This window comes from Zootoca vivipara, chromosome 8 (genome assembly GCF_963506605.1).
Source record: "Zootoca vivipara chromosome 8, rZooViv1.1, whole genome shotgun sequence".
NCBI classification, from domain to species: Eukaryota; Metazoa; Chordata; class Lepidosauria; order Squamata; family Lacertidae; genus Zootoca; species Zootoca vivipara.
In genome coordinates, this window is record NC_083283.1 from 15,841,853 (window position 1) to 15,854,576 (window position 12,724).

At 46.3% G+C, this 12,724-nt stretch overlaps 2 protein-coding genes across 2 annotated transcripts in view; one reads left to right on the plus strand and one right to left on the minus strand.

Annotated features, from left to right (window-relative positions):
* Nucleotides 1-341: 341 nt before the first annotated feature.
* On the minus strand, nucleotides 342-4,450 carry UTP23 (UTP23 small subunit processome component). Its single transcript, XM_035126351.2, has 3 exons — nucleotides 4,209-4,450; nucleotides 1,908-2,082; nucleotides 342-851 (listed from the first exon to the last, which is right to left on the minus strand). The coding sequence occupies exons 1-3, from the start codon at nucleotides 4,394-4,396 to the stop codon at nucleotides 459-461; spliced, it is 756 nt and encodes a 251-aa protein (XP_034982242.2). The 5' UTR covers nucleotides 4,397-4,450; the 3' UTR covers nucleotides 342-458.
* Nucleotides 4,451-5,211: 761 nt separating this feature from the next.
* Nucleotides 5,212-12,724, plus strand: part of EIF3H (eukaryotic translation initiation factor 3 subunit H) — a 69,685-nt gene continuing 62,172 nt past the window's right edge. The window contains exon 1 of the mRNA XM_035125028.2: nucleotides 5,212-5,388. Within this exon, the coding sequence (XP_034980919.1) occupies nucleotides 5,266-5,388 (123 nt within the window). The 5' untranslated portion in view covers nucleotides 5,212-5,265. The remainder of the gene's footprint in view (nucleotides 5,389-12,724) is intronic.

Genomic DNA, 12,724 nt, shown 5'->3' on the forward strand with positions numbered 1-12,724 from the left:
TAGCTTCCATGTATCTGGGACAGTGTGAGCAGGACTTCAAGAAAGAAAGCAGGATTGATTTGTGAAATGCTTCCTTTCAAAGCAGGTGATGAGTTCTGCCCCTTTGATTGCTCTACTAAGAGGTAACTAGTATGTTTCATGTGCTCCCCTGCATGACACAAACAGGCTGTGCTTAGGGCATGATTATCAGTTTGCAATCCACCCCAGTTAAGGATATCAATAACCAGATAAGCTAGCTATACGGTCTGTTCTTGTGCAGTTTTAAGACCCAATTTAACAATTTAAAATGATATCAAAAGTGTGTGTGTGTTTCACTTTGACGTAGCACCCAAATACTCCAAGACCTTTAAAACAAGACCTTTAATAAAATAATAATTAAATGCAAGGATTATCACACTCCTTTAGTCTTTACCAAAAGTTCATGGAACAGACGAGCCCACCAGTTTTCTGGGATGATTTCATGCTTCCACATTCTGTGACCCTGATGGCACAGTCTCTCCTCCTGCTTCCAGTTTCCTTTTCTTGCGTTTCCTATTCCCCTTTTTCTTAGCTGCTGAAGGCTGCAAGGTCTCCTGTGCCTTTTTCTTTTTCTTCAGGCAGCTGAGAGGATTAGGGCCACTGGCCCTTTTCCGTTTCCTTTTTCTCGGCTCCGAGGTCTTTGCCAGACCCTGCTCCTCTTTGAGAAGTTCAATGCTTAGTTTTTGGTGCTCTGGAATCAGCCGGTTTGTCTGTGCTGCTTGTGCCGAAGCCAAAGATTTCATGGAAGGTTTGTCAAGAACCATTGTGTTCTGAATTATGAAGAGAAGGGGAACTCCAGCCTTTTTCTTTACTTTTGTTGCCAGATCTTGGTCCTATCAAATGGGGGTGGGGGGGGACACAAACAATAAGTCTAGATCAGGAATCACAAGACAGAGAAACCAGTAGGAGAACACTTCAATCTCCCAGGACATTCTATACAAGATTTCAAAGTAGCTGTCATATTACAAAAGAATTTCAGAAATAGACTGGAAAGAGAAGTTGCTATGGGGTTGTGACACTCATCTCGCTTTCAGGCCAAGGGAGCTGGTGTTTGTCCACAGACAGCTTTCCAAGTCATGTGGCCAGCATGACTAAACTGCTTCTCGCGCAACAGAACACCGGGACGGAAACCAGAGTGCATGGAAACACCGTTTACTTTCCCGCCACAGCAGTACCTATTTATCTACTCGCACTGGTATGCTTTCTAACTGCTAGGTTGGCAGGAGCTGGAACAGAGCAATAGGAGCTCACCCCGTCGCGGGGATTCGAACTGCCGACCTTCTGATCAGCAAGCCCAAGAGGCTCAGTGGTTTAGACCACAGCGCCACCCGTGTCCCTGCTACTTATTCTGTAAGCAGAGCTGGGCATAGATACTTCTTCGTTCTTGTTCTATGCAGACTTGCCTTTCTCAGATACACTCTCAGCCGAGAACTTTAGCTGATGCTTAGATGTGCCCTGCCTCCTGATCTAGCAACTAAGACATTAATTACAGTGTGCAAACAAGCTGCCAAGTATCTTCATTCCTTTCTTTGTGAAATAAAACTGTTACATACAAATCCCCTCCCTCTGCAACTCTAATCCTATGCTGGGCTGCTTGCTGCAGGAGAGCTTGCCATCCAAGGCATATGCAAGCCCTCTCAAGCTCAACAAGGCTCATTTCCAAGTAAACTTGTTTTAAAACAAGGCTCTAGGCAGTTTCGAACGCTCTCTTGTACCGCTGGAAATGTGTAGGTGCCGTTCAAATTTGCATAAGCTGAAGTTTTCCCACCGCAGCCCCAAAGGAGAAAGCGTGAATGTAATTCTCAAAACTCATTAACAACTGGCCAGATTCCAAAATATGAAGGAAATGAGGCATTTTGTGCACATGAGCTTAAGTGAAAGAACATTACCTGCGTAGCAATGAAGTAATGGTGCGGATTCCCACCCTCGATCATGGACAAGAGGCAGGCTGAGCCGCTCACTGGATTTTTGAAGTGAGAACAATTGCGAACTTGAAATCTCTGCGCAATTAGTTTTGCCCCATAGAGCTCCTTCCCTAAGGATTCCAACTCTTTCAGGACACATCTAGAAGAAGAAAAGATAACAGCAGAGATTCTTGTTCAACGAAGACATTTTAAATTCTGAACTAATGTCCCTATTATGTCTTGTATCCAGTTTACCCCATATGCAAAGATTGGGGGAACCCCAGAACAGACGTGATGGCATGTGGGGGGGGGCAATTCCCACCGCCAAGCAGAAATTCTCACGCTGGCAGGATGCTTGCTAAGCGCTGCCTTAAGAGGCAAGCATGAATATGGAGTTTGCAAAGCCAGGAACTGCAGGCCTTCATCAAAGGAGCCAAAGATATTAATATACATGGTCTACTATAGGCCCCATTTTACCCTCACACCATCCTGTGAAGTCAAGTAAGTTAAAGGAATGAGAGGGATCCGAAGTCAACCAAGGAGGTTTGCAGCTCAGTTGGGGATTTAAACAGCTCTTAATGCGGCGACTCTTCCTGCTGGCTGCCTGGCCTCCTGAAATAAAGGCCCCGCCAACTGAGCACAAAGGAGAGACATAGGGACTCTCTATAGAGTGACATGGCTTTACAGAGGACAGTCCTCTAGTAGTTGAAGGGGCTTTCAGGCGCAAGTGTGGTTTAATACTAAAGAACAACGAGGAGGAGGAGGAATCCTGAAGTTTTCTGTCTGTCTGTAGCAGCACCTGTACAGTAGACTTGGCAGCCACAGGCCACCTCGTCATAGTCTTTCCCCCTTCAGCGATATTTACTGTATTTTCTATTTAAAAGACACCAGCTGTTTATGAATTTTGCATCTACCTACAAAGTTGCCTAGTCTGGTTTTCTATGGTAAGATGCATTTGAATTCCAATTACTTCTACATTTGCATGTATGCATATGAGTTTGCATCTCCAAATGGCAGTCCTTTCACACCCACACACACACCCCAGTGTTGCCCTAAATGCCTCATTGACCCATCCTGCTCACGCTGGTAGCTCCTCCGCCTTTATGAGGACCAAGCAGCCAACTATCTCCCACCGCATTGTCCACTGAATAACTGACACCCACCCAAAGTAGGATACATGGGAGGCTGCTTTGTACATAGCCCATCTAGCTCAGCACTGCTACACCCGACTTTCTCAAGCTTGGGACCCAAGGTACGGTTGGTCCTTATTTATTTGGGGCGTTCTAAGGTCATCCACTCTGCGCATTCGCTTATACACTAATAAATTCCAAAATACAGTCAAGGAAGAGAGAACAGAACTTGGCCGGCAGCCACCCTCTGCTTCTCTTCCCACCTGTTTCACAATGGGAGTCTTGCTTTATGGCAGGCATGTCCAACTCTCAAGAGACTGCGATCTACTCCCACTATAAAAAAAACCTGGCAGTGATCTACCCTTTGGATTGACCAAAGTTGTTGAGCTTTTTGGGGGGAGCCTTCATCAAAGTTGTTGAGCTAAAGCTTTCCTGGCAGATGTACACTCCAGAGAGCAGTGGCCATGGTTCAACCATCCGGCAGCCCCACCCCTAAATGTGCAGCCCCTGGTTTTCCTGGATAACCTGCATTGCAGGGGGTTGGTCTAGATCAGGCACCCCCAAACTGCGACCCTCCAGATGTTTTGGCCTACAACTCCCATGATCCCTAGCTAACAGGACCAGTGGTCGGGGAAGATGGGAATTGTAGTCCAAAACATCTGGAGGGCCAAAGTTTGGGGATGCCTGGTCTAGATCAGTGGTTCCTAACATTTTTTTTTTTGGCCATGCCCCACCTAAGCATCTCTAAAGTCCTGATGCCCTCCCACCCGTGACATATAATTTGTATTACTCAAAAAGTGAACTCCTATTCACGTGGAGGAAGCCTAAAACTTGGTCTAACTCATTCTCGAATTCCCCCCCCCTTTAGAAATCAAATTGCCCCACGTTGGGGAACCACGGGTTTAGATGACACTTGGGGACCCAGTGCCATGATTCTATGACTACAACTCCCATCATCTCAACCTGGAGGAATTCCGGCTGGTCTAACCCAGTAAGCTCTCCGGGATTTCGGGCTGGGGGTGCTGCCCCCCCCCTGGGGATCGAGCCCGGTCTCCCCTTCTGCTTGCAAGGCAGGCGCCCTACGCGCTGAGCTGCGGCTTCCCCCGTTGCGTAACGCGCCTCCCCGTCCCACTCGACACGACGGCCCGCCTCTCACCGCGTCGTGCAGAGCTGCGTGGCCCCGGCCAGGTATCCGGGCAGCTGCTCTCGGATCTGGATCTTGTTGCGCAGCGCGGCCTGGCAGAAGGTGCCGTCCAGGAGCACCTGGAAGGGTTCGCGGAAGCCGAAGTTGTGCTTGTAGAAGCCCACGTTCTTCTTGGCGTGCTTCTGCCGCTTGATCTTCATAGCGGCGGCCGGAGGAAGACCATGGAGACGCAATACTAGACGGGCCCCACTACTTCTTCCGCCGGAAGTCCATGCCGGATTTTTTTTTAAAGAAAGCAATAATCGTAACGAAAGTTGACACATGCGCAGTGTAGCAGCCGTCGGGGAAAACACGTGTCTAGGAATGTGTAACGTGTCCAGGAGCGATCACGCTCTGACTCTTCTCCCCAGATGCTTTCTTTTTGTTAAGTTGCTGACGTTATTGCTGCGAGCGAGAAAGCAGGATGAAAATGCGGTTATAATAGAACCCACAGGGGACCCCTGAGGGTCCAACCCCCCCTGCAGTGCAGGAAGAATACACGGATAAAGCAGATCAGGGCTAGATGTAGTGGTTGAGAGGGTCGGGCTGGGTCTCTGGGGGAGGCCGCTTGGCCATGAAGCTCTCGCTTGGGCGCCGGACGATGCCTCTCTCAGCTTAGCCTACCCCACAGGGTTGTTGTTGGGGGGATTAAATGAGATAGGGGAAGAGAACCACGTGCGCCACCTCGAGCTCATCGGAGGAAGAAGGAATAAATGCAGTCCATAAACTATTACAGTATACCCACCACTCCATAGATTTACTAGGCGGATTATATTTCCTGGTGGGTTAATGGCAGGTATCCAGGATCGAGCTCCCGTCGGGCGAAACTATCGGCGCAGAGGAAAAGCAAAATACAAATACTAGGAACTATATGAAAGCGGAACCATGTTTTGGGGCGGGGGTTGTGCTTTGGAAGTCCTCCGGTTTCCGCCCGGAAGGTGTCCTGAAATGGACCCGCTTCCGGTTTCCCTCGCCCTCTTCCTCTTCCGGCCGGTGTGCGTTCTGCCTCTCTCGTTTTCTTCTTCCAGAGATGGCGTCGCGAAAGGAGACACCCGCCCCCGGCGCCGTCGCTTCTGCCTCGGCTGCCGTCAAAGCCAAGGCGAAGTCGGCTCCCGGAGACTCCGCGGTGAAGCAAGTGCAGATCGACGGCGTGGTGAGCGAGGGAAGGGGAGCGAGGGAAGGGGAGCCGGGAGAGGCTCCGTCCTGAGCCGCCGTGCGCGCTGCCGCATGTTCTTCACAGGGTTCGGAAGGAACCCCGAGGGTCATCTAGCCCATCCCAGAATGGGTTACAAGTGTCAGTGATAACGACAGTCCCAACCCCCGGGTTTATAATCTGAAATATATGACACAAAAGGAAAAGAGATGGGGGGGGGGAGAGAGACTGGGGGATACAAGCTCTGGCACAGACCCTGATTTCAGAATTATTGCAAATACGAGATGGAATGGAAAGAGTTCAGAGGAGCCAAGAATTGCTAGACTCCAAGCGGGAATTGACGAAGACTCCCTGTACTCCTCTCTTCCCCTGTAACTTGGTGATAATAGCCTTCATTTCCATGGTTTTGCGGCAGAAGAGGGTGATTCTCTTTCCCTGTGACCAGCACGGAAACCAAAAAGTGCTATCCTCTTATAAGGCAGATTATTCATTTTACTGAAATCATATTGACCGGGCTGATGTCTGATAGGTTGAACAAAACTGTGAAGATGCAGTCTAGGTATTATTAAAAATGCATTCTCAGTTCAGTTAGAGCAGTGGTCCAACGTGCAGCCCTTGGGCTGCATGCGGACCTGAGGCCTTTTTGGGTGGTCCTCTGCAACATTTTGCGCCCCCTCCTCCCCCTTCCCCCAGCACAGCCTTCCCAAAGCTGGGTATGGAGGTGCTGGGCTCTGGGAAGGAGGTGTGAGGGCTCTGACAGGATCCTGGAGTCTTCCCACCTCCTTCCCAAAACCTAGTTAGGGCTTTCTCTGCTTGGGAAGGAGGGGGGGAGAGCTCTAGGACCCTGACAGAGCCTCATGCCTCTTTCCTAAATCCCAGCTTCTCACTTACCTGACTTTGGGAAGGCGTTGTGGGGGTTGGGGTGTGTCATTTTTTGGCCTCCTCCCCTCCACGACAAAGCCTGTGTGGCCTGTGGGTTCCATGTTGAAGTACTCTTGCGGCCTACATGGTATGTAAAGTTGGAAACTGCCTTTAGTCCAACTTGCTCAGTTTTGTTCACACTGTCTGGCAGTCACTCTCCAGTGTTTCAGGCAGGAGCGTCTTCCAGCCCTGGAGATGCCAGATTGAACCTGGGACCTGCTGCACACAAAGCAGATGATCCCATCTCTATCTCTATATATCACAGATTCCTTAGAATTGTGATAGACAGCATTATGCATATAGCTGCCAATTTGATTATCAGATGCATTGTTTCAGGTACAGTACTGCAAATGCTGTAAGCTGCAAGTTCATGTGGGCATTTTGTGTAAGTAACCGTATGTACTTTATGTTATATCTCAATGAGTGCTCAAACAGCACAGAAATGCCACCCAAATGTTACAAAGATACAGCTATGTTCTACAGTATTTAGCATGAAGTCTTTCCCTATATTGCTTTCTGTATTCTCTGGTTACAGGTAGGTAGCCGTGTTGGTCTGAGTCGAAGCAAAATAAAAAAATTCCTTCAGTAGCACCTTAAAGACCAACTAAGTTTATATTTTGGTATGAGCTTTCGTGTGCATGCACACTTCTTCAGATACACGGTGTATCTGAAGAAGTGTGCATGCACACGAAAGCTCATACCAAAATATAAACTTAGTTGGTCTTTAAGGTGCTACTGAAGGAATTTTTTTATTTTGTATTCTCTGGGAATAGTATAGCAAAAACTCATTTCATCACAATGAGCTTGTGGAACTTTTAGAGTTGGTAAGTGCTGCAGTTTCCACAAATGTAATTACGTTTTAACACCTTTCAATGCAATCCTGTATAAGCTTATCAGGAAGTATGCTCCATTGAACTCTATGGAGCTTTCTTTTGTGTAGATATGTACAGTTTTCCCTCAGAAGTCGAACGAATCCATTTGGAAGCCAAAGCGTGGCTTCTGATTGGTTTCTGATTGCGATTCACGCCGGAAACAATAGTGGAAGCCGCGCCAGATGCTCAGCTTCCAAAAAAAGTTTGAAAACCGGAACACTCACTTCCAGTTTTCAAACGTTCTGGAGCCAGAACATTCGTCTCCCAAGGCGTTTGGAAGCCAAGGTACGACTGTATAGGATTGAACTATTAGTTGATCGGCTCTTAGTTATATTGCTCTTGGTATTTTGCAGTGGCCCCACCACAAATACAGACATTAGGATCAGGTACCAAATTTAGTTTTTTATTAAGACTACAAAGATGGGTGCGTGTGTGGGCTTGGTGACTTCAGAATCCACAATGTGAATGGAGCATTGGGCAGGATTGCCAGTGGCCCCGGGGCATTTTTCAGTTACCAGCATTGCTCTTGGTCTTCCTGTGTCTAACAGAGGAGGAATTAATTGTGCAGACAAAAATAAGCACACAATTTTGAATGTGCATAAGTATATCAGTCTCAGTCAGCCTTGGGTGTAAAAATGAGCTCAGAGCAACTTACAAGAATAGATTGTTCTAATGTGTTGCTAGCAAGTTAGTAAGCCCATGCTTAATTATCCAGATATCAGTAAAGTTTGGGCTGCAGTGCTGTGCCCATTTACCTGAGAAGGTCATATTGATCTTTATGGGATTGCTTCTGAGGAGACATAGGATTGTGCTGTGAAATGTTCACTGCTATTATAGTGGGGCAGGTTCCCTATCATCAGATGGGAAGATGCACTGACCTGTCGTAGCTGCTTCTAGGTGGCTCTTTCTAAGTTTGAATCTTTGGTGGTCAATCCTTTTGGCAAGGAGATCACACATCATCCAAAGTTTAATTTATTCTTATTTATTTTTACATTTATATCCCACCTTTCCCTCAAAGGAGCAGTACACAGTTCTCTCCACACCTCATTTTACCCACAAACCAACAACCCTGTGAGGTAGATTAGGCTGAGACATTGTGACTTGCCCAAGAACACCCGGGGAGCTTCATGGATGAATGGAAATTTGAACCCTGGTCTCCCAAGGTCTAACATTCTAACCAACACTGTTGTTGGGATGCACTGTAGGACACATGCAGACCTTGGGACATCCTGCTACCGTCTAGGAATTTCACAGGCTCTCTTGCCTTTTGCCACTATTGGCCTTCCCAATCATTAAAAGACAAACAGTTGTGCAGGCTGTAGTTTCTTCCTGGGTTTAGCGACATACTTGGAGGTCAGTATGGCCAATCCTTGCTTCTCAAAAGCTGCTTTTTTCTGTATAGGTGTTCAGATGTCGAATTGTTTGATTTTTCATATCCTCCTGGGCTCTACCAATAGTTTTTCCTCAGTGTTAGTAGATAGTGCCAGCATTGTACTTGCTTCTCTTTCAGTTTCCTGAGCCTGAGATGAGAGTGAGGGCAGCCATTCTCAAGCTTTATTCATTTATTTCAGTTTAGACAAATAAGAAAGCAGATTCAGTGTAGCAGTTAGAGAGTAACTGTGGACCAGAGAGGCCTAAATTAGAATTCCTGTAGCCCTAAAGCCCACTAGGTGAACCTGAACCGGTCACTATCTCATAGCCTCACCTACCTCACAGCGTTGTGAAGATAAAGTGGGCTGGGGGAAAGATGGTGTATTCCACCCCTTAGTTGCTTGGAGGAAGAGTAAGATAAAAATGTTTGAGAGTCCCAAATACTGCTAGCACTGCCTTTTGCCTTGGGGAGGTTATCTAGGACACTTTGAGACATCTTACTCTTCTTTTTCATAGACTTTTTTAGGGGAGGGGGCAGGAATGGAATTTTGTTTCTCGGCTTCGTTTCTCAGTCTGTGCTCATTTAGCTAACCCCGTTGAATGCACACCTTTTGCTCTGATTGGTTTTGTTTGAGGAAGGGTTGCAATGCTTCAAAAGCACAGCCTTCTGCAAACCACAGGGCCTGGTGAGATTTCTACCATAAGAACATCCTTTTTAACTCTGCTGACTGCTCTTGCCACTTCACTTTATTCTGTTGTTGCTGTTTTGTTCCTCTTCTTCTTCTTCTTCTTCTTCTTCTTCTTCTTCTTCTTCTTCTTCTTCTTCTTCTTCTTCTAAACATAATAAAACATAATAAAACAAAAAACCCAGAATGTCAGGAAATACAATAGGTAAACAAAAATGGTGAAGGGTAAATAGCCAAACAACTGAACAAAATGCAAGATACAGTGAAATCCCCATAAACCTTCTCTCCCTCTGGGATCAAATGGCAGAGAAACAATCTGGGGGGGGGGATACAGGTCAGAGCTGTCCTGAAGTGCTCCTAACCTTTTGACGCAAGCACATTGGAGGATATTTGTTGTGCTTGGGATAGACAGTATCCAGGATATTTCAGGCAAGGCAATCAAACTACTGAAGAAATCCGCCAGGCTAGGTTGGTTTGTCTCCATTTCAATCTGGAGGTTAAAGTCTCCGCATCCTTATTGCTGTATGCCAAAGAGCACAGCGCCTCCTCAAAGGATGATGCCATTGGTAAACATGCAGCAACAAAAAAGCTTGAAAGAGCAACATCTGGTACCATTTGGCATGATTAAGCTAGCGCCCCATTGAAGAGTGCGCTAGCATCAGGCCTACGTGTCGTACTTCAAGGTTCATGGATGGAATTCTGCCTGACAATAGCTCTTCCTGTTTGGAGGGGAAATTGGCAACTGGCCATCTTGTCTGTGCCGCTGTGGTTTTAACAGTTGGGCTTCTCATTACTTTTCTCATTGGATGGGTCCCTTGTGTTGTGATTATATATGCATAGCTGAAAAGGCTGATGGAGTTTGGTCTCTTGGTGCCAGTTTGTCGGGCTGTTACTTACAAATGTAGTGAACAATGTGTGTTTCCACTTACATCCGCAAAGCACTGTGGGGTATGCTGGTGATGCACTTCTCTTAAAAGGCACTCTTCTTAGCAGCTAATCCTCTCATTGCCACCAGCATATACCTGTATGTTCTGCTTTTCTCCAGGAGGGGTGGGGGAAAGCACTGCTGAGCTAAAGCAACCTTGTGCAAAGCTCACAGGAAGCTGATCCCAATTAAGTCTAAGGCTGGAGCCATCTTAAGGCCAGAGTCTTCTCCTGCTTAGTGCTTGTTTCATGACAAATCAGCCTTGACCCAGCTATGAGATGGCATTCAGTGGTGAGAGTGTTGCAGGGTCTGCAAGGATTGAAGGAAGAGCATAGGAGATGTGGAGGGAGGGAATTGGGAAGTACCATATAGTACCATACCACAACTGAATTGGGAAGTACCATATAGTTCCTGCAACTATAGGCCACTATGGAAAGGGTAGCATGCTTTCACTTTCACACCTCTGCCCCCTCCCCCTTTCAAGAGCAGCTTGATATTGGGTAGGGGTGCCATTTTGGGCTTCTTTTTATGTCTACAAATGCTTTTCTTTTAGTGGCCGGTGGTCTGCAGTTCTAAAAGTATGTTATGGTGAAAGCAGTGCAATTAGGAGTTGTCATTGAGTGGTTTGTTGTATGTTTTTAATGGACTGTGTTTTATGTATTCTTGTTTACTTGCTTTTATTATAAACCATCCTATGCAAGGGGCAGTATTTATATCATCTAAATATCATCTAAATAAAGGTAAAGGTAAAGCGGCCCCTGACCATCAGGGGTTGCCCGACTCTGGGGTTGCGGCGCTCATCTCGCTCTATAGGCCGAGGGAGCCGGCGTTTGTCCGCAGGCAGCTTCCGGGTCATGTGGCCAGCATGACAAAGCTGCTTCTGGCGAACCAGAGCAGTGCACGGAAACACCGTTTACCTTCCCGCCGGAGCGGTACCTATTTATCTACTTGCACTTTGATGTGCTTTCGAACTGCTAGGTTGGCAGGAGCTGGGACTGAGCAACGGGAGCTCACCCCGTTGCAGGGATTCGAACTGCCGACCTTCTGATCAGCAAGCCCTAGACTCTGTGGTTTAACCCACAGCGCCACCTGGGTCCCACTTAAGGGTCATCTAAATAAACTGTGCCAAAATACAAGTTACTCTAGAGTTGGCTTTTTTGACTAGTCGAAACTTCCTTTAGTCATTTGACCCATCAACGACGGTTAAAAGTCAAGCATTTGGGTTGAATGTGGTGTTTGTTCTTGGGGTAGACCCATTGAAATTAATGGATGAGAGAGTAAAAGCTTGGATACAACCCTTAATTAGAACACTAACAAGGAACAGAAAGAATGGGGCGAAACTGCCATCTACCAGAGGTTTCATAGTGTGATGTCAGGTCACATGGAGGTGTCTCCTCTCCACAACTAACATTCTGAGGAAGTTTTAGTTACAGGTAGGTAGCTGTGTTGGTATGAGTCGAAACAAAATTAAAATATTCCTTCAGTAGCATCTTGAAGACCAACTAAGTTTTTATTTTGGTGTGAGCTAAGAAGTGTGCATGCACACGAAAGCTCATACCAAAATAAAAACTTAGTTGGTCTTTAAGATGCTACTGAAGGAATATTTTAATTTTATTCTGAGGAGGGTCAGGGATGGAGAACCTGGAGTCTAGCAACATCTGGATCATTGATCATACTGAGCGGATAGGAGTTGGATTCGGACAAAATTTGGAGGGCCAGATGATTCCTATCTCTTGACTAGGTAGAATTGTAGCTTCATTGGGAAATTGGGGGAACGGACCCCAGCTTCTAAAATGCAGGTACTGTATGAGCAAATGATCCAGACTCCAGAGGCACACAATAGCTCTTACCATTTACCCAGGCCAGCTTTTTTTTTTTAACTTTATGGAATATTTGAAGCTGTCAATTGCCTGAGGAAGTTCCTTTGCTGTGTGCAGAATCTTCTGTAGCACCAGCCACTTGTTTCATGTACGACAACATCAAACTGTCTAATATGGATAGGGATTTCTGTTGTCTAGATGTAATGTAATGCCAATGGCATCTCTTTCCTGTATCCAGACCCATTTCTGGTCTCATGTTAAAGCCTCTTTGTGATGTTGGGCTGGAGTGTGGATAGGGTTTTTCCTCAAAAGGTGGGCAGAGGAGCCAGTTGGCTGAACACAGAGTAGCTCATTTCACACATGGATTGGTTTAGACCAGGTTATAGGGGTTTTTATTTTCAGCAGTTTTCACAAGTGATGAAAACAAGCAGCAGTTCAGCTTTCCTCATTCTGTAAATAGAAAATTACATGCATTTGATTTGACGTAAAAATTATTCCCTTCTACTATTCATTTAGTGTCTCTTGGGGACGTGCCTTGATGTGCAGTGTCTCAAAAAGCAATATTCAAGCTTGTAAAAATCCTGTGAAGAATTCTTGAACAATAGTTGAAAAGGTAAAACAACCCAGGCTTTTCTGGGAGTAGGGGACACAGATCCACTTCTTTATTTTCTGTTCTTATTTTGCAGGCCATCCTTCTTACTAAGATGGCCAGAACATTAGGCTAGATGGATATTTTATTTA

Bases quoted from the DNA above. Each gene is read 5' to 3' on its own strand.
- UTP23 (XM_035126351.2), bottom strand. From the start codon at position 4,396: ATGAAGATCAAGCGGCAGAAGCACGCCAAGAAGAACGTGGGCTTCTAC. The intron at 2,083-4,208 runs GTGAGAGGCGGG...TTCTTCTTCTAG, and splicing joins ACGCAGCTCTGCACGACGCG to ATGTGTCCTGAAAGAGTTGG. The intron at 852-1,907 runs GTAATGTTCTTT...CCCATTTGATAG, and splicing joins ATTACTTCATTGCTACGCAG to GACCAAGATCTGGCAACAAA.